The sequence below is a fragment of the Lytechinus pictus genome, chromosome 2 (assembly GCF_037042905.1).
Source record: "Lytechinus pictus isolate F3 Inbred chromosome 2, Lp3.0, whole genome shotgun sequence".
Lineage (NCBI taxonomy): Eukaryota > Metazoa > Echinodermata > Echinoidea > Temnopleuroida > Toxopneustidae > Lytechinus > Lytechinus pictus.
The window spans coordinates 22,664,327-22,683,791 of NC_087246.1; the positions used below are offsets into that span (position 1 = coordinate 22,664,327).

Below are 19,465 nucleotides of genomic sequence, written 5' to 3' on the forward strand. Positions count from 1 at the left end.
TGGCTAAGTTTTTGAACGTAATGGCTGCAGGGAAATTCAAACATTTATAACGTTTGGGTGTCCCCTCACTTTTTCTTTGAAAACAAAAATGTGGAAAGTATGTTTGGAAAATATCCCTCAATCGTTCTTCATAACTGAAAAGCTAAACGGCAAATTCAAAACGTTTTGTAAAGAAATACTACACTTATTTCTTTCATCTGCAGGTATCACAGGAATATTGAGATCCATCCTTACATGCCTATATTAAATTTGAAGTCACATGGTTACTATATGTCGTCTTTGTGTATACCAGAAATAGATGGGGTTTTTCTGAGAGTATAGCAGGATTTCCATTACAATTGTGATTATATACAGAGAATTGAAGCATTCCTAGATTTGAATTAAAAATTATTTCAAAGGTCACGCTTAAGCAAGCGGATTTTCCAACTTATCCTTAAAGTGATTGGTTAACATTGGTTTGACTTTTTAAAAATCTGAGCTAGAAGGTCACACTTGTCACCTGTGTCTGTGATATGTTACAAAAATGAAGCCCAGAAAAAATTGCGTTCGAACAGAATTATTTAGTGCTTCAAAAAGAATTATTTAGTGCTTCAAAAATTGAAATATAAAGTGACCGAAAACTCACAAGTTTGACTCACAAGTTTTTTAAACTTTCATATTAGTCTCCAATTTCATTCATTAGATTAAATCTCGATTGTTGCATGTTACTTTGTATATATTTTATGATTTTATGATTGAAATAAAATTGAAATTGAATTGAATTGAAAAAAAAAAAACACCATCTTAATTTCATCCCATACACTTATGTGTACTATTTAGGCGTCTATAAGACGCCTATTTACATAATCGGGATTTGCCTTGTAGTTTTAGCTTTTCATTCTCAATGATGGTTGTTTTCAGGGTTTATTAGTTCTAATATATGCACTTGTACACATGTTTCATCTTGGTTTGAGAATTTTTTAAATCGGCTTCTCACAAAGTTAAACAATACCTTTAATGCAGAAACTGACATGTTTACGAAAACGCAGGGTTTTTCAATTCAAGCTTTCAGTTATGATCATAAATGTGTATGAGGATACATATTGTTTTCTCATTATATGCCAGACTTTATCATGTTTTTCGATAACACATTAACATGATATGAATTCAATCCCCGGATTCAATCATAATATAGCATCCATGTGATTACAATGAAATGACAATGTATAGAAATAATTTCGACTTAGATTTTTTCATTTATAACTTATAGCAATTTCACAATATCCCTACCGGCACCACAATTTTCTATCAGAAAGAAATATACTTTCGTACATACACAGTTTGACACTATATATAAGGGGTTTCTTAAGGGGGTGTGCCCTTACAGGGGCAAACTCTTTCTTCCAGCATTTTCCTGACAATCCCCAAAAGAATAACTCCAATCATCCACCTCCCTCGATGCAATTTTAATCATTCTGTAATTTAAAAAAAATATCACATTTTCCCTGGGCCGTGCACTCCACCACCTATATCCACTAAACCATATAGATGCACACAAAAGTATGGAATATGAAAACAAAACCCCCACAGTTGGGCTCCAACAACGTGCTAAATCCAGCTGTCTGAAACATTCGATTGCACACATAATTGATGTAATTTCATATGCTTTGGCCACCGCCTCCCGCCCAGCCCCCCCCCCCCCCCAACACGAACGAAATAGCTTATCACTTTGATTATGGAGTACGTGACGATAGCATTTAAACCAAAGTCTACTCATATCGCCATTCACTGATGGATACCATCTAAATTATACTCAATATCATTATATTCCATTTCCGATTTCAAATTACAATCATTCAAACAGATAAAATATTCAATGCTATACAGTAATGGATAAGAGTCCATTTCTTTTGTATATATCTCATCCGAAATCCATAATATCCATTTTATCCAATAATCCTCTCTCGCATTGGAAACTGAATTTGCGTCTTGTTGTGAATATCATAATCTTCATAACGAAGGGAAATATTAAGATGATGTATTTTGTCGGCTCAACCTCTACTTAACAACAATCTAAATGGTAATTTGGGTTCGGTCAGCAAGATTTTGCTAAAGGAGAAACTTGGGGCGAAGTTGATGTGCGTGAGGGTGTGTGTGTGCGTAATAACTAGAAAATAAATTGGCTAAGTATAGAAGCGTTTTCAGCACAGAAGATTTTAACATAAAAATAGATTGAAATAGTACATGAATGTTAAAATCTTGAACAACTTTTGGACTTAGCAGTTTTCATGTTCGTTCAATTTGCATCTTCCCGCCTTTCCCATCTCTCTTACCATGCTAAAGACTATACATACAACTGACTGTACTCATCTCTTTTGACATATATAGATCATGACTTCTAATAATACGTGGACAGGATTTCATCAGTAGAAAATGAACAAATTGTGTAAATGAATTAAAATATGTGTGGAGCGTTGTGGACCAGTAGATTAGTCTCCGGACTTTGAAACAAAGGGTCGTGGGTTCGAATCCCAGCCATGAGATTTATCCACATTGTGCTGCACTCGATCCAGGTGAGGTGAATGGGTACCCGGTAGGATTTATTCCTTGAACGCTTTAGGTGGCTCAGCTACAGCCGGCGTAATTATGATACCAACTATCAAAGCGCAGTTGAGTATAATTTTAGTAACTGCGCTATGTAAATGGACATATTATCATTTATCATTATAAATAACTTTTAAGCTTCAACCAACCTTAATGATTATTTGTGTAAATGAAGCTAAGCAGAACTTTCACACACACCCACGCAACCCTCACACAAACACTCACACGCATCCTCAACGCACACTAGTACAAAAATCTATATAAAAAAAAGTTCGTCTTCGCCGTCTCCTTTCATCATTTTATCACATTTTATTTCGTACGTCTTTGTATGGAACTCAATCTCAACCCAACAATGCTTCACAAAAGATCCTCATCTCCATAGCAAAGAAACGGGGCACTTCGTACTAATTTGATTCTGCACACTTAACGATTCGTCGCCTAATGAAATTAAAGACGAATGGTTTGGGGCCATTTCTTCGCTAATTGATGCGGGAAAGCTTAAGGCGCTACATCCATCCAACTGTCATATTTTTATCTTTCAGTGTACTAAATGATTTGACCTACCTATTACACGTGCTGATGAAGCAACACAATAAAAAAAATCAAAACGTTTTCAGAGTGAAACCTTTTTATTTTCATATTCAATTAAACGGTAAGGCACATTTTCTATCGTTATGAATAAAAAGCTAAAAAGATATACACTGAATTAAAAGTTAAAATCTATCATATATCTACAAATTAACAGATGATCATCGGTCTGTATAATGGACGTACACAACAAGCCTTGCGTGCTGCAACATTGGCAATAAACGTCTCATAAAACTTCAGTCGGATACATTCAAGTGTTGCCAAATAAAAGAAAATGTAGGTCACAATGCATTGATTGAAAAACGCTGTGAACAAGCTCAGGGCTACAAGTGTCTTCTAAATGTTCTCAACAAAAATAGAGGGAAAGGGAAGAAAAAAGAAAGCGGTGAAGGAATGAAGAACGAGTATGATAATTATAGAGCAACAATGGCATTCATTACGAATATAAAAAAATGAATTACGTACTAATTGAAATATCATGATGGGCTGACGGCAACTTTAAAGTAAATTATATTTTTTCTCATAGAACATTTTTGTCTGTTTTAGGTTCCTTCGAGATTGTAAACAAACTGAATCTATCGTAATGAAATACTGTACACTGGATAATATACGCCGTCTACCAATATATGCGTTGGAAATTTACATCAGCACCTATGTTGGTTGACCTACTCTCGCTCCAAACAAGAGGGATGATGAGAGAGAAATAGAGAGTATTGTATGGAAAAAGATGAATATGGCATAATTCAAATGTTCCTTGATATAAGGATAGGATATTATATATATACATATATATATATAACTCTTGCAGAATACCACTCCATGCAACCCCACATTTTCTTCTCCCCTTCTTTTTCTTCTTCTCCTCCTCCTTTTCTTCTCCTCCTTTTTCTCAGTTCTCCTCCTTGTCCTCGTTCTTCTTCTTTTTCCTTCTTCTTCTGCTTCTTCTTCTTCTTTGTCTATTATTTTCCTCTCTCTCTCTTTAGTCTCTTTAGTTTCTCTATTTATTTCTCCTCAATCCCTTTTCTCTCCTTTATCTTTTTTTTCACTTTGCCACCCCTTCTCTCGTTTTTCTTTGTTTTTGTAATCCCCCCTCTCCCATTTACCCCCTTCCTCTGCCTCCCTTTTTATTCTCTCTTAAAGGTCCCATAGTTCAGGTAGGTAACATTCCCTTGTCAAACGTATACAGATGCATATCTCGTCGTGTGAGGGACGTCCGGTGTGTTTGAAATGGTAATGAGAAACAATACAGGGCTTGTGGTGATTATCTGTGGTTATTTGGCAGTGAAGAAAATGAATTATAAATATCATACTTTAATTTATTATATTTACCGCCATATAGCGGGTTTCAAACAAATTCATCGAACCATCATTTAGGGACGCATCATTAGATACCCAGGGGGTTTGATTTTTTTCAACAAAAAAAAACTTGACTTGCTATATGATAAAAAAAAACTTGACTCACCATCAGAGTAAAAAACAAACAAACTTGGTCCACTGACAAATCATCTGAAAGGTGCAAAAAAAAAACTTGTCTCAATGGAGTAAGGGAAAGAAATTGCTCAAAGAAGAAAGGGGGAAGCATCAACTCAAACTTACAGCCCCCCCCCCCCTGTGTATCTAATAGTGCGTCCCTATTGGCTCATGCGTGGATCGGGGAGAGGGTATAGGCGCACTAGTTGCACCCCCCTTGTTTTTACCCAATGTGGAAGGCTGTGCCCCTTTAGAAGTGAGCATGAAAATTATTATGACATTTTTTTTAGTGAAGACCTTTGTTGTTTGCTTATCTAAATAAAAATTTGTGCCTTCTCCCCTTCAGTTCAAAAATCTGCAACTGTTTCAAATTATTTATCGGAAAGGAAACCATTTGAAAATCATGTCTTTCTCGACAATTTGCTATCCTGTTATTTCATTTCATACAAGTGTTTATCCTTTCTAAAGCTAGATTATAATAGAATAAAAAGGCAGTTTTACCTATCATTGTATCATTCGATGGTTTTGCAAAGAGGCGCCATTTTAGAGAAATCATATTTTTACTCCCACGAAATCTACATCCAAAATTCGTTTTATGATCAAATGAATGTTATTTTGAATTACTCTTCTCGTTTTCTTGAAACACATTTTATTGAAAATATGACTTCATAATTATTGCAATATACATATCTCAGCCCTGGATTTGCAGCAGTCTCATATCTATGAATTATTTATTGCCATTTGTGTCACATTTTTGACGATTCCATATACATCATAACTTCTGAAACTATATTGCGACTTTTTTTTATTAGGATGACGGTTGAATCATAATAGTGTGTGGCGAGTTTACATTAACATATTCAGAGAGTACCGCCGTGATACGGAAGACGATCTCATGCGAATAGAGATTATCCGAATAGTCCAGATGAAATCTTTGACGAGCGGTCATGTATCTCTTTAATCATAGACCTACTTGATTTCGATTCCTCCTAGTGAAATATAAGTATTATGACCTGAAGGAACAAAGCCTTTTCTGGGTCGGGTTGTTGGCTTTGGAGGAAAGAGAAATATCTTTGGGATGAGCCCGTTTGATGAGTAAATTTTTCGGGTCTCCACCATATACATCAATATGGCGTCTAGATAAAAAATGCCAAGACACAGCGGAGTGATAGGCCGGGAGAGTCATGATGTTGTGACAACTGTCAGGGTTGGATATTTCGTGCAGTAAAAGTTTAAATTTGAAGAAGAAATGAAAAGAAACTGAACCAACGATAACAAATTTGTGTTTTGTCTTCATATTTGCAAACTTTTCACGCGATCTCGTTTCATTTCATTTCTGTTTTCATATTTGTTTGGCGACATGGTCTATGTGGTCACGAAAAGAACGAAAAGGAGAAAAAGACATGATACCCGGGATGATACAGAGATCGTTTAAACAATAGTGGCTTTAATCTCAGTTCTGCCAAATGTGTAGGTTCAAGGGGAGTGCATAATGGTATATTATGACTCGACCTGGTGGGTTGGGAGAGATACAGACAGAGAGAGAGAGAGAGAGAGAGAGAGAGAGGTAGAGCATGGGTAGAGAAAGGGGAGAGAAACAGACAGAGGCCTGCAGAAGTGATACCATCACCAATACCATACCTACTATATTTTGATTGCTACCAGAAAGGAAGTGTTTCTGACCATTGGTTTCCGTCTATTCTCATATTGACAGATATGACAGATTTGAACGGAACATACTTTATTTGACTGACAATAAGTTATCGAAAGTGACAGTCACTTGTATTTGTACTATTAATCCACTCCACTGATTGCATTATGTATAATTATGACCAAAGTTGCTCTATAAAAATGCTATGCGTACGCTAGTATACCTTCACGCGAAGTCAAGGGGCATTGTGCAGTTTTTAGATCACCGAATTGCCGAAGAATTACATCTCTATCGGTATTTATCGGTACCCTAAAATGAAAGGCTCATTATCAAACTCGCTCTTCTATTGATGATAAACAAATTATAAACCAAAACTACAATCTTAAAACAAAATGGACAATGAAGAAAATAAATTTCTGAGCACGTAAGACCAGCCGCTTAATTGCTTCGCTAAATTATGCACCGTTAAGAAATACGTTGTTCATTCTTTTTTACCATAAGCACTGGTAGTTTGTAGAAGATTGATATTATAACCTAGAATATAAATAAAATAATGCAAAATATGAAATGATTCCATACGCTTGCTTTTATATCATTTTATTTTTCCTATAGACCTTCCGCAAAAATGCAACATAAACTTCACCATGATCATGATCTCGAAACTCTCAACAGAGGAATTTTAAGATCGAAACAATCGAAATGAACAAATATACATATTCGGAGTGTTTTTGTTTAATAAATTGATATACCATGGGTAATCAGAATGTAAGTGTCAGAACCATATGAAACATTCCTACAGAGATGATGCGTCCACCGGCACCTCTCTTCCCAATCTTGCCCTTTCATGAAAGCGTTGCTGCTTTTATTTGCTTCTGTTAATTGCACATCTTTGCCCCTTTCCACTCTCTTCCAATGATGTCCCGATTGCCAGATTGTCCTTTCTTCGTTATCACTGTCCTGAACCTACAATGTCCAATTTAAGATTTTTATAACTCCAATCTATAATATTCATGTTAGAGAAATAGAGCATTGCGGAAATTCTTGTGGTTGGCCCCTCTTCAATTTACCACAATCATGACAATTTGTATTCAATCTTTCCATGGACAGCACAAGAGGCAGTCGTTCATCCAACCAACCTGAGACCTTGTTTCGTTTTAGCTTGTCTAATTCTACGAGTTTAGGGGTATTGATATCAACAACAAGGAATCATGCGAATGTAATGTTCTTGTCTTTGGCAAGCAACGCTTCTTTTTCTTTAATCATTATGAAGCGCGAGCTGAAACCTTATGATAATCGAACCTGAAAATGGGACATTCTAATTATTTTTGTAACCAGGAACAGAATAAGTACCTTACTAAACAATAATTGATGCGAGCGCGAAACATGCGCCAAAAATGTGTGATAATCGAACCTGAAAATGGGACATTCTAAGTATTTTTGTAACCATGAAGAAAATGAGTACCTCATTAAACAATAATTGATGCGAGCGCAAAGCGCGAGCCAAATTGTTTGTAATTTTCTAACCTAAAATGTATCATGTTTTACTTAAAAAAGGGTATTTCATTTTGAAAAAGGGCAATCTATTTTTTTCTTACTGGAAAATTTCGGGGGACAAGTGCCCCCTTGTCCACCCCCTCGGTTCCGCCGCCACTGAGTTAGATGGCGGAATGGGATATGATTTAATTTTCAAAAATGGGTGTTCTATTTTCCATATTTTTATGATTCTATAAATTGGATTACCGAAAGAGCTAAATCCAATTTGTAGTATCTATGTTGCAGTAACATTTTCATTAAAATGTTCATAATCATCCCTGCAAGCATCTCTCTTATAATCAACATGCGTAGCATACCTAGTGTGACCTGTCACGAGGGAAACGGCAGCATGACTCTTGGAACAGGAATGAGATATACTACGAGTCAGATTGCATAGCAACCGGGTCTATTGGTGCCACAGTCCGTTACGGGTAAAAATGGCCCGAAATAAGGACCTATATGACACAGAAAGGGTCGCATCGGACCGAGGAACAGTCAGATCGAACCTCAGCCATGCTCTTTTTTTTACCCGGAGCGGGGTGTGACGCTGAGCTGAATTATGCTCCTGCTGCCCAAGTCTCACAAGAATCAGTATGAATGGCTACTTCTGATTATTAAGTGTACACCATTTGTATTCATAAACATGATGGACTCCACCCCACTCTCTCCCCTCTCGCTTTTTATCTATATCTCTTTATTTGTCTCCCTTTAAAGCAGAATATTTCAATTAGTATTTTATTCATTTGCCTGCAAGCATCAGTAGAGATATTCCCCCTGTGCAAACATTCTTCGAAAAATATCTGTTGCATCAGGATAACCAATCTTCTTTATTCTTTAGACCAACATCTGTGTTTTAAATTCATCCAAGCCATCCGGCTCAGATGATATTTCTCCTAGAATATTGTTAAATATTGTATTCACGTTATTGCAGATCCACTTTGTGACATATTCAATACATCGTTGTTTCAAGGGGTAGTCCCCAACAAGTTGAAAATAGCAAAAGTGGTTCCAGTATACAAAAAAGAATGATCGAAATGCATTGAGAATGGTAGACCCATTGCGTTGTTGCCACTATTCTAAAAGATTCTAGAGAAAATAGTTTAGAAACGATTGAATGACTTTTTGATCACTTATGATATTTTGATACCCCAGCAATTTGGATTCCGTCAAAATTGTTCAAAATTTGGTAAATACAATAGTTACTGCAATTGATGATGGGAAGTATTGCCTTGGAATATTTTCAGACTTGTCAAAAGCTTCTGACAGAATTGACCACGATGTACTCTTAATAGGGGTTTTCCACTAGGGCCAGGACAGCGTCAGGACAAGGCGCGGAATGTAATAATTGTAATCCGCGACCCTTCCGCAACCTGTCCGGACATTCCTGGGAGTGTCCGCATGCTGTCCTAAACCCTTCCTGGTGTTCGGGAAATCAAAATTTGTCCGAATCCAAATTTGAAACGTCAACGCCGTTACACTTTAATTACATTTTTTTCTTCTTTTTTTCATTCGATGGACTATGATAAAATCATGAACAATATGGTAGATGCATAATCCTGCAAATTATGATATGATGTGATACATCATGGGGCGCGTTTCCATGTTAGAATATAACACTGTTCTGACATGTCAGGCGAAAAGAGATATTTTTCCTCTCATTCATTCGTATGAAGGCATAAAATATGGATGGATTTTATTTGAAAAAAAAAGAAAATCTTGTAGCCTATTTAATAGGAATAACGATTTTGAAAAGTGTATTTTGATGACGAAACAATTTTATATTCTCGCCTGCTCTCAAATGGGTCGTTTTGGAAACAAATGGTTTTTCATTTAATAACTTCACAATAATTTCTTTGTATATCAAGAGGTTGTCCGTAAATTATTCTGATTATCCGAGTCCTTGATTTTACCTCTCGGGACGTTGTCCTAAGTTTGTCCGGCTTTGTCCTGATACGATCTGCATGCTGTCCGCGCCAAACGCCGAAAAAAAAATCAGACAATGCTGTCCTAAAACACTCCCAAGACATTTCCAGGAATGTCCTAGGACAAAACGGAGACAGTCCTGGTTATGTCCTCGGACATTTTCGGGATTTGGTGCGGACAGCATGCCGATATGACAAAAGTTGCTTCCGCAACCCTTCCTGGTCTTGTCCGTGCCCTAGTGGAAAACCGGCTTAAAGAAAACTTGAATATTAGGGCCTTAAGTTGGTTTAGAAGTTACCTAGAAAATAGACTACAATTTGTTTCTATTAATGGCGCCAAAATACAATGAAGTAAAAGTAAACTATGGTGTGCCACAGGGATCTGTCCTTGGCCCATTGTTGTTTTGGATTTACATAAATGATATCATCAATTCATCTCAATTATTCACATATTCTCTTTTTGCTGACGATACTTATATTCTCACAAGAATATTCATACTCTAATCCAGTCAGTTAATACTGACATTTGTAAACTCTATATGCATGGTTTTGTAGTAACAAACTATTATTAAATACAGGCAAAACACAATGTGTATTATTTAGGTCTAGAGGGAGGGTAATCCCTGATGATGTGTTGTAATCAACAGATCAATTGGAGTCAACATGTGCAGCAATTTCTCGGTGTTACGGTTGATGAATATGTATTTTGGAAAAATCACCTTGATAATATATGTACGTGTGTGTGTGTGTATGTGAGGGTGAGAGGGTGTGTGTGTGTGGGTGTGTATGTGTGTATGTATGTATGTACTTAAGTTTCTCGTTGTGTTGGAGTAATATCCAAACTTCGTTATTTCCTCCCCCAGCAAACCCTAGTTACTTTATATGATGCTATTGTCATGCCTCATTTGATGTACTGCAATCTTGTCTGGGGGCACACATATAGGACCCATATACATAAATTGAAAGTTCTTCAAAGAAAAGGTGTTAGATACATAACATATTCCGATTATAGGTCACCAAGTACTCCTTTGTTTTTACAACTGCAAATTTTACCTTTTGATGAAATGGTCTCTCTTAACTGTGTAACATTTATGTTTAAGTGTCAATCACACCATAATGCATTTTTGGTCTGATGTGTTTGTGGGAAATTCTTCCATCCATCATTATCATACTCGTCAAAGAAACCTTATCCGTCAGCCACCAGCAAGATCCCAAACTGCTTTGGATTCATTTTGAATAGTTTGTGTTAAAGAATGACACAAGTTACACCATGAAATTAGAAATAGATTGACTCTGTCTCGATTCAAAATATTGTGTTAAAAAACCCTTTTCGATAGATTGCAGTCCGGTATATATGTATAAATCATGAGGAAGATTGCAATGGGTGAGGTCTCCATGTGTGTGTGGGGGGGGGGTGGGGTGGGTGAGTACGCCAGTGTATAAACATGTGTGCATTTATTATTAGAGGTTGTCTATACAGGGGTAAAAAAGGGTGGTGTTTAATAATGATAGTAATAATAGATGCTTATATAGCGCATCATTTGCGACAGAATCTCTATGCGCTTTACAAAAGAAGTGATTAAGTCTAATACAAGTATACTTAGAATAAAAACATAAATACTGAATGAAAAATTAACAAAACATTGTAACATCCTTTCCTAAACTAAATAATCTAACATGAGAACAAGTATGTTTTTAAAGATTTGAGAGGGCCCTACATGTGTTTGCCCTCAGATTAGTAGGCAGTTTATTCCACAGTACAGGTGCTGCTGACTGAAAGGCACAATCACCAAACGAACGGGTTTTAGACGTTGGTACAGTAAATAAATTCTGGCTTAAAGAGCGGAGATTTCTTTGTGGGACATATTCAGTAATCAGATCAGACAGGTATAATGGGGACTTACTAACTAATGTTTTATGACATATTGCTAGAATCGGTTTCCATAGGGCGCCTGCTTATTTGATGCGGTGTTTTTTCTTGAGCGTTTTTATGCATTCACAATTTTGGACCGATTTTAATGAATGAGGTAGTAGGATGCTCAGGGAATCGCCCTGCTTCATTTAGACTGGTACGGTGGTACCCTGGGCAAGCAGAAACATCATCATTTTATAACATACCCCTATTATTATATTGTTACATCATTTTGTTCTTAAGTCATACTCATTGTAAATATGTTACTTTTTGTGATACACCACTATGTAAAGGGGCCCCGTCAATTAACAAGCCGTGCTTCACTGGGGTCCCAACCTATCATTCTGAGTTCTATGATGTTATGCTTTGTACCACTGTTTGATTTGGTTTGAATAAATTCTATACTACTACTACACTGTAAAAAAAAATGAAGTGCTAATTTAGCACTTACAGTGCTTGTATATAGTGACTGCACTACGAGTGCTGATTTTCTAGTTTGAATTTGAACTAGAAAATCAGCACTCGTAGTGCGGTCACTATACAAGCACTGTAAATGCTAATTAGCACTTCATTTTTTACAGTGTACATGTATATTATTATCGTCGTTCGATGATCACTATAATCATGCTATTATACAAAAAAAATATATGAAGATCGTTGTCAGTAATATCCGTTTATACGTCATGGAGTCGATGTGGGTGCGTGCATTGACGTGTATTGCCTTAATGTATACATCAAATCATCAATACTTAATCTAGGGAATCAGGGTGGGGGGGGGGGGGGGCTCTTTATGAAACGAGGCCCCTCTCACTCAGAATGCATGGAAATGAACTAAAGATGGGCAAACACGGAGAGGGGGTCAATCTGTAATGCAATGATTCGTACGGTTAAATGTGAAAAAGAACCCATCAAAAGATCGGTAAACTAATTCTGCTCTGCATTTACATACTTTCATCATATTTTTCTTTCTAGCTGTTTGTTATGGTCTTTTATCCGGGCTTTTACCCAGCTATTCTGGAAAGGGACACGTCTCTCATCTATGTTTACCAAGCGCTAGAACCTTGACAACTATTAAACTATCAATCAAAATCAAACTGAAAAGAATACCACTGAATTGACATGAAGGAGTTGCAGAATTATTGTCTATTTCTTAGAGCTCCTATTCTATATCCTCTTTTTTTCTGGAAACCGTTAATTCACTGACACATCATAAAAAACGAGTGCCCCTTCGTTTACGGAGTAAAGTTCACGTATGGCCCAACATCATCGAATAGAGGTATCAGATAGGAGCTGCCAATGTGAAAGAAATCACCTGTCCAGTTACTGCTGCGATTATAATTGCATATTATCGTGATTATTATGTCAAACAGACACCCTCTAAAATTTAAAGACTAATAGAACGTTCATACTTTGGAATATTCATACAAAGCTTTAAACATACCACCTTACTTTAAGTTCTTTTGAACATTTTCTTTCACTTTTCTTTCTTCTTCTGCTTTAGACAGTTCGTAGCCGTATAGTCTTCAAATCCCCCCCCCCAAAAAAAAAAAAAAGTTCTAAGTTTTGTACTGTCGACGGAGTGAATCCATGTAATCAGCTTCTAAGTTTCATATGTTTCCAGACCCCATCCCACACATCCACTCACACACACACACACCCTCACACACACACCGCACTGACCTTTCGTTCTTACCTGTCATCATGGTTATCGGGAAAAGATGTGCAAGACAGAGGGTCTCTCAGCATAAACGAACAAACAAACAAAAAGGGACAAACAAACAATAAATGAATAAATAATAAAACAAATAAACAAAACACAGAAATGTGAATTTTCGATGCTAGAATTTATCTGATAAAACTCACCCATGGTATATAGAGTAGCGTCCTGCAGCCTGGATCACTCAGTGAATAGCTTTTCAATGTCAAAACAATGGCTGGAACAGCATCAATAAGAAGGCCAAGAAGATCAGCTAAAGCAAGGTTGGCGAAGGAGTAGTTGATTACATTGTGCATCTTCTTAAACCTATCGAGAAAGAAAATTGGAAATGAAATTATAACGATGGGCAGGCGTGGATCCAGGGGGGGGGGGGCACAGGGGGCACGTGCCCCCCCCCCCTTTGAGAAGCAAAATTAAAATTTGTAATGTAAAATTGCCATTAAAACAGAGGTGTGCCCCCTTATTTTAAATTGAAGACCTTTTTTTTGTTTGCTTGTTTGGGTTGTCAAATTTTTCGGGTAAAATTTTTCGGGTACGATTTATCCTTAATTTGTGTTTGAAAAACTTTTTTTTCCTCCGAAAAATTTGCCCCCCCCCCCTTTGGAAAACCCTGGATCCGCCCCTGACGATGGGTACTGATCGCATCAAACACTGATAGCATTATAACCACTGTCATCACTGTACATGTGTATCAACAATAATTCGGAAGGGTAAGAAGTATTAATACACTGGTTAAGAGAATATAATATGTTGAATTTGTTTAAGTATTCCGAGAACAGAATTGCTGTTACACGATTAAAAACGAAAAGCTTTATATATGTCTCTTTAAAATGATATCGTGCTATAGTCTACCGATTGATGGGATTAAATGTTATATCTATGTCTAGTCATGGTGTAAATTTGAAGTGAATGTGACGTTTAAAGGAAATTATTTGAATATATTAATTGAGATAGATTGGTTGTTTTATTGAGTGAGTGATGGATGGATTGCTGAGTGGATTGATCAATTGACTGATAGATGAATAGGCTGATTGATTGGTTGGCCTCTTGACCGAGTGAGTCAGTGAGTCAGTCAGTGAATAAGTCACTGAGTGAGTACGTGAATGAGTGAATGAGTCAGAAACTGAGCGTGTGTGTGAGTAAGTCAGTGAACGAGTCACTGAATGTGTAAGTGATTGAGTAAACGAGTGCATAAGTGAGTGAATGAGTGCGTGAGTGAGTGACTTAGTGCGTGAGTGGTAAATGGGTGGTTTGATGATAGGATGGATTGATTGACTGAAAAGGTTGATTTACCGATTGGCTATTTGACTTATTGATCGATTGACAGACTTATTGATTGATCCGTTCAATCAATAAGTCTATTGTTTGACGGTAAAGCAATTGAGATAAAACAACATAAACAGAAAACAAAATACATAGCAGTGTAAACTTAAATATTGTAATCCATGAAACTCGAGGTCTTATTTTTCATCAATAGCCTGAACATATACAGACAGAAATACACATTACGAGAGCACCTTGTGAAAAGGAAACATCCCGTGGAATTGAATAGAGTGTAGAATAATACTACTGTTCAGCTTTTAATCAGGACCTGATCCTTCCCTCTGGTCAGGAATTTCATCTTGCAAGCCTCACATCAAGTCGTTGGTTCTCTTATCTCTCTTTTCGCCTGCTTGTCCCATTCGCTCTTTCTACCCCCCCCCCCCCCCCCACCTCTCCCCATTTCTCTCCCTTCTCTCTCTGTATGTTTCTCTCTTACATCCCCCTCTCTCAAACATTTCTTCTCTTGATTCTCTCTCTATATATAATATTCCTTTCAATTCTGTGAGTCTATTTCCTTTTAGAAATTTATCAATTAATAATTCATCCCGACGTTTTTATATAGCTCGTATTCATAAAACTAATAATCCATACGATGTTCTTCCTCTGAAAATAAGTCTCCTAAGGGCCATAATCATCTATAGTTTGAAAGTGTTGAATAAAACATCATTAGACGAATTGATACGGCATAGATTCTGAAAATATCTTACTTCATGACGCATTTAAGATCTTGAAAAAATGAAAACGTAAACAACCAAATATTACCATGGAAACAAGATCGTAAAAATCGAGAATAACATATCTAAATTAATAAAGATTATACCTAAGAAGAAGTTTTTATATTCAATTTAACGGCAGTCTAAGTACACAGATAAGTATTCTCAATTTTTTTAAGAAGTCTTCCAGAAAGCAAAATAAAATGTCTGTCATTTTTTTTAAAGGAGAATGAAACTCTTGGAGCAAGTTAGCTTTTGGGAAAGCAGAAAATCAAAGAATAAGATCAACAAAAGTTTGAGTAAAATAGGACTAGCAATAGAAGAGTTATGAGCATTTGAATGTCGAGATCACTAATGCTATGGAGATCCTCCCATTGGCAATGCGACCAAGATCTATGATGTCACAGATGAACAACTCTCCCCTTTTGGACACTGAAAATATACCCCAAAACATCTCTTTTTGCTCATTCTAATCATATGACAAACGATTCATCAATGATATAATGTTGTGAAACCTCTGTACTTGTCCTCTCATATAAAGAACACCTCACCTTGTGATATACTCTATAAAAGTGAGAATATAAGTGAAATAAGTACTAAAGTAATGAGGGAGTTGTACGTGTGTGACATCACAGATCTTGGTCGCATTGCCAATAGGAGGATCTACATGGCATTAGTGATCTCAATATTTAAATGCTCATAACTTTGTTATTATTCATTCAATCTTCCTCAAACTTTCAACAATATGTTTCTTTGATTTTTCTCTTTGATATGGATTCAGCTGGTTTCAAGGGTTTCATCCTCCTTTAAGATTTCGTTATTTTATATATAAAAAGTTATAAAAGCTTCACAAGCTTCACATATTCAAAATTATATTAGACATAATTAAGTTGTCGTACAGAAAATCCACGAGGCTTAATGCATAATTTCAAGGGGGAATCAAGCAAATTTCGATACAGTTTATGTTTCACTCTCCATCCCCTCCACTCTCTCTCTCTCTCTCTCTCTCCCGTTCTCAGTGTGTCTGTATTTTTCTCTCCTTTTTCCATTGTTTCTTCCATCTGTTTCTGTATCACACAACACACACAAACACTCACACACGCTCGCTCAAAGAAAACTCGCAGTCGCACATCTCCACTATTTCCTGTTGTGGGAGTCTCAATTTTAGATATCTTTATTTCCCTCCCATCTTTCATCTACTTCTCCCCAGCTAGAATGATTTTCTGGGAAAATGTGCGGCGCCTGCCGTGTTTCAAAACAAAATACTATAGTCTAAAATCTTATGCAAATACAAATCTCGACGTCGTGTTCGTGAATGGAACGACAGGATCTAGCGATGTAGAACTTGTGGAAGGGAACGTGTTATTCCATATCAAGCAAACTAATACTTGGACACTTTAATTATCAAACAGAGTATCAAATAAACATTCAGCATAGGTGTTTAAATCGTTAACCTCTGGTAAGAGACATGTAATAGGAATAAAAAGCAGTCTCCAGCCAAGACGTCGAGTCCAAACGGGAGAAGGCTAACTGCACATTCGTAAACGTGGCCAGGAATCACCTTTGTTTGATTATATATAAATTTTGAAAACCTACGTTTTTTGCTGAAAATTTTCACAAAATTCACGTAAAATTTTTCAAAAAATCAAAAGCGAGGGAGCGAAGCGACCGAGCTCGTCTACGGGGCACTTTTGCCTTTTTAAAAGATGAATCAAATGATTTATTGCATACTTTTGGTGAATTTCGTGAAAAAAATTTCAGCAAAACATGTAAGTTTTCAAAATTTCGGGGGGGGGGGCAACTGCCTCCCTGCTGCGTAAGGCCATGTATTCCACAAAATAGTCAGAAATGTACATTAAATGTTTAAATTTTTGTTTAAAATCATTATGACCATGCGATCTTTATTGATGTTTACTGCAAATAAACACCGTAGGCCCTAGTGCTATAGCATTTTGTTTACATTGGTAAAAATTGTGGAAAGAAGGTTGTAAAGCATATGTGGTGGAAAAGTATATCTATAATTTCTATTCGGCCTAGCTTGTAGGACCACAATCATACACACTCTAAATTACAGACATTCAAAATAAATCCAGATGGAAGTAGTTTGGAACCAATAGAATTTGAAATTTAGTTTCAATCCTCAAGATTAATTTTAAATATCAACTTTTTCACATTCAAATCCCTTGAGATTAAAAACAAAAAAATTTAAGGATTAAAAGCAAACTTAAAATCCGATTGGTCCCTAACTACAGTCCACCTGGATTTAATTCAAATTCCTGCAATTTAGAGTGTAACCTTGGCAAGGCTCGAGGAACTATACAGGATATAATCAGTAGTGTAGGTCGTGAACTGGTGCTGTCCATCAGAGTCGCCATGTTTTATGGTTTTATCCCTGAGATAGAATTACCATTGAAAGGAAAATGATCAGACTTGGTTTTCAATTAAACACAGAGTGCAATGAAAATCTGTATAGGTAGTATGATAGGCAACTCAGCTTAAATCGGCAAGAAAGAATGAAGATTATATCAATCCACTTGCATAATATCTCCTCCCATATCGTAGGCTTACGATACAGTAGATGGCAACATGTTATAGCAAAAATCATTCATAACAGTGATATGAAATTCTCATTTTTCACCACATGGGAAAGGAAACACTTCATTGCAATATCCTCTAAGTTTAAGCCTGTTTTAGATAGGCCTGCTTTTTATTAGAGGCATATTATTTCGATAAAAATTATCGAGCAATTTTTCATGGAAGATAACATTTGATGTTTCTTGGAAATACTTTCAACAACACCAAATAATGATTTGGAGGACGTCACTCTTCACTCAAACCAAATGAGAGTGCTCTTTTCACCCTGGAGGCGTCAAATCTTTCCGGATATAACCTCGATTTTAGATGGTGTAGTTACATATTAACTCGGAACCAGAGAATCAGGTCGTCGCATAGGTTGAGAGCGATTATATGTCGCATTTTAAAGTGCAGACTTTTTTTATAATGGTGTTGAAAGTATTTTGTATCCAGGATACTGGCAAGATTATTTCGAAGAATTGGCACAATCATTGGGAATCATTCAGCCAATGATGGCAAAAAATATGTTTCTTGTAATTTATGAAAATCATCAGATTTGAACAGTGAGCACTATAATATACTGCCAACATTATGTTGAATAATGTAATAGACATGATTATGCTTAAATGTGAGGGGGAATGATGTGACACCCACCTAAGAATCAGTAAATAATGATCCCGGAAATTAAGACGTACAAGATATTGGGTGATTCATAAAGCTGTTGAGAGCGACTTTAAGAACGACTAGTGAATCTTTCTTACGCGCTGAATAATCACCAATGAACATCTAATGGCGAATATCATTTACCATAAGAAAGGATCACCATTCGTTCTTAAAGTCGCTCTTAACTTACGAACAGCTTTATGAAACTGCCCCAAAGAATGGAAAGAAAAACATTGCACAGGGGGATTTTTTAATAACATCAAAGAGAGAAGGTGAGAGGAAAGGAAGATTAAAGCGATTGATCGGGGAGGGGGTATGAAGAACGGGATACAATAGAGAAAGATTGAGCAGAGGGGAAGAAAATCTACTACGGGGTACAGATATAAAAATAATAATAATATAGAGAGAAAATGACTGATGTGAAGAGACAGGAATGGTTTGAGAGGGACACAGGAGGCCTGGGAAAAAGAAATGAACTGTTTGGCAAGAAATAAACGGTTCCTGGGTAAGAGCAGATGTTAGCGGACAGAATGATGAGATGGCACGGGAGCGTCGACACATGGTAGGGCGGTGAAAAAGATACTGGATGTATTATGATTGAGTTAAAATCAGAATAAGAAAAGCAACTGAGGTTTGTCTCTTTTAAAATATCATTATAGCTATTCAGGATCCATGCTTATCATGTTGATATCATTATACAATCTACTGTAGATGGTAACATGTTATAGACACCCAATGTAACCGGTATTCAGTGGTTATCTTAAACTATCATAAAGTATTAAATACACTGCGCCAAGTTACTGGTGGATTTAGATG

At 36.5% G+C, this 19,465-nt stretch overlaps 1 protein-coding gene across 1 annotated transcript in view; it reads right to left on the minus strand.

Annotated features, from left to right (window-relative positions):
• LOC135153205 (somatostatin receptor type 5-like) overlaps positions 1-19,465 on the minus strand; it is a 56,699-nt gene that overhangs the window by 8,512 nt on the left and 28,722 nt on the right. The window contains exon 2 of the mRNA XM_064095564.1: positions 13,523-13,682. Coding sequence (XP_063951634.1) covers positions 13,523-13,682 — 160 coding nt within the window. The remainder of the gene's footprint in view (positions 1-13,522; positions 13,683-19,465) is intronic.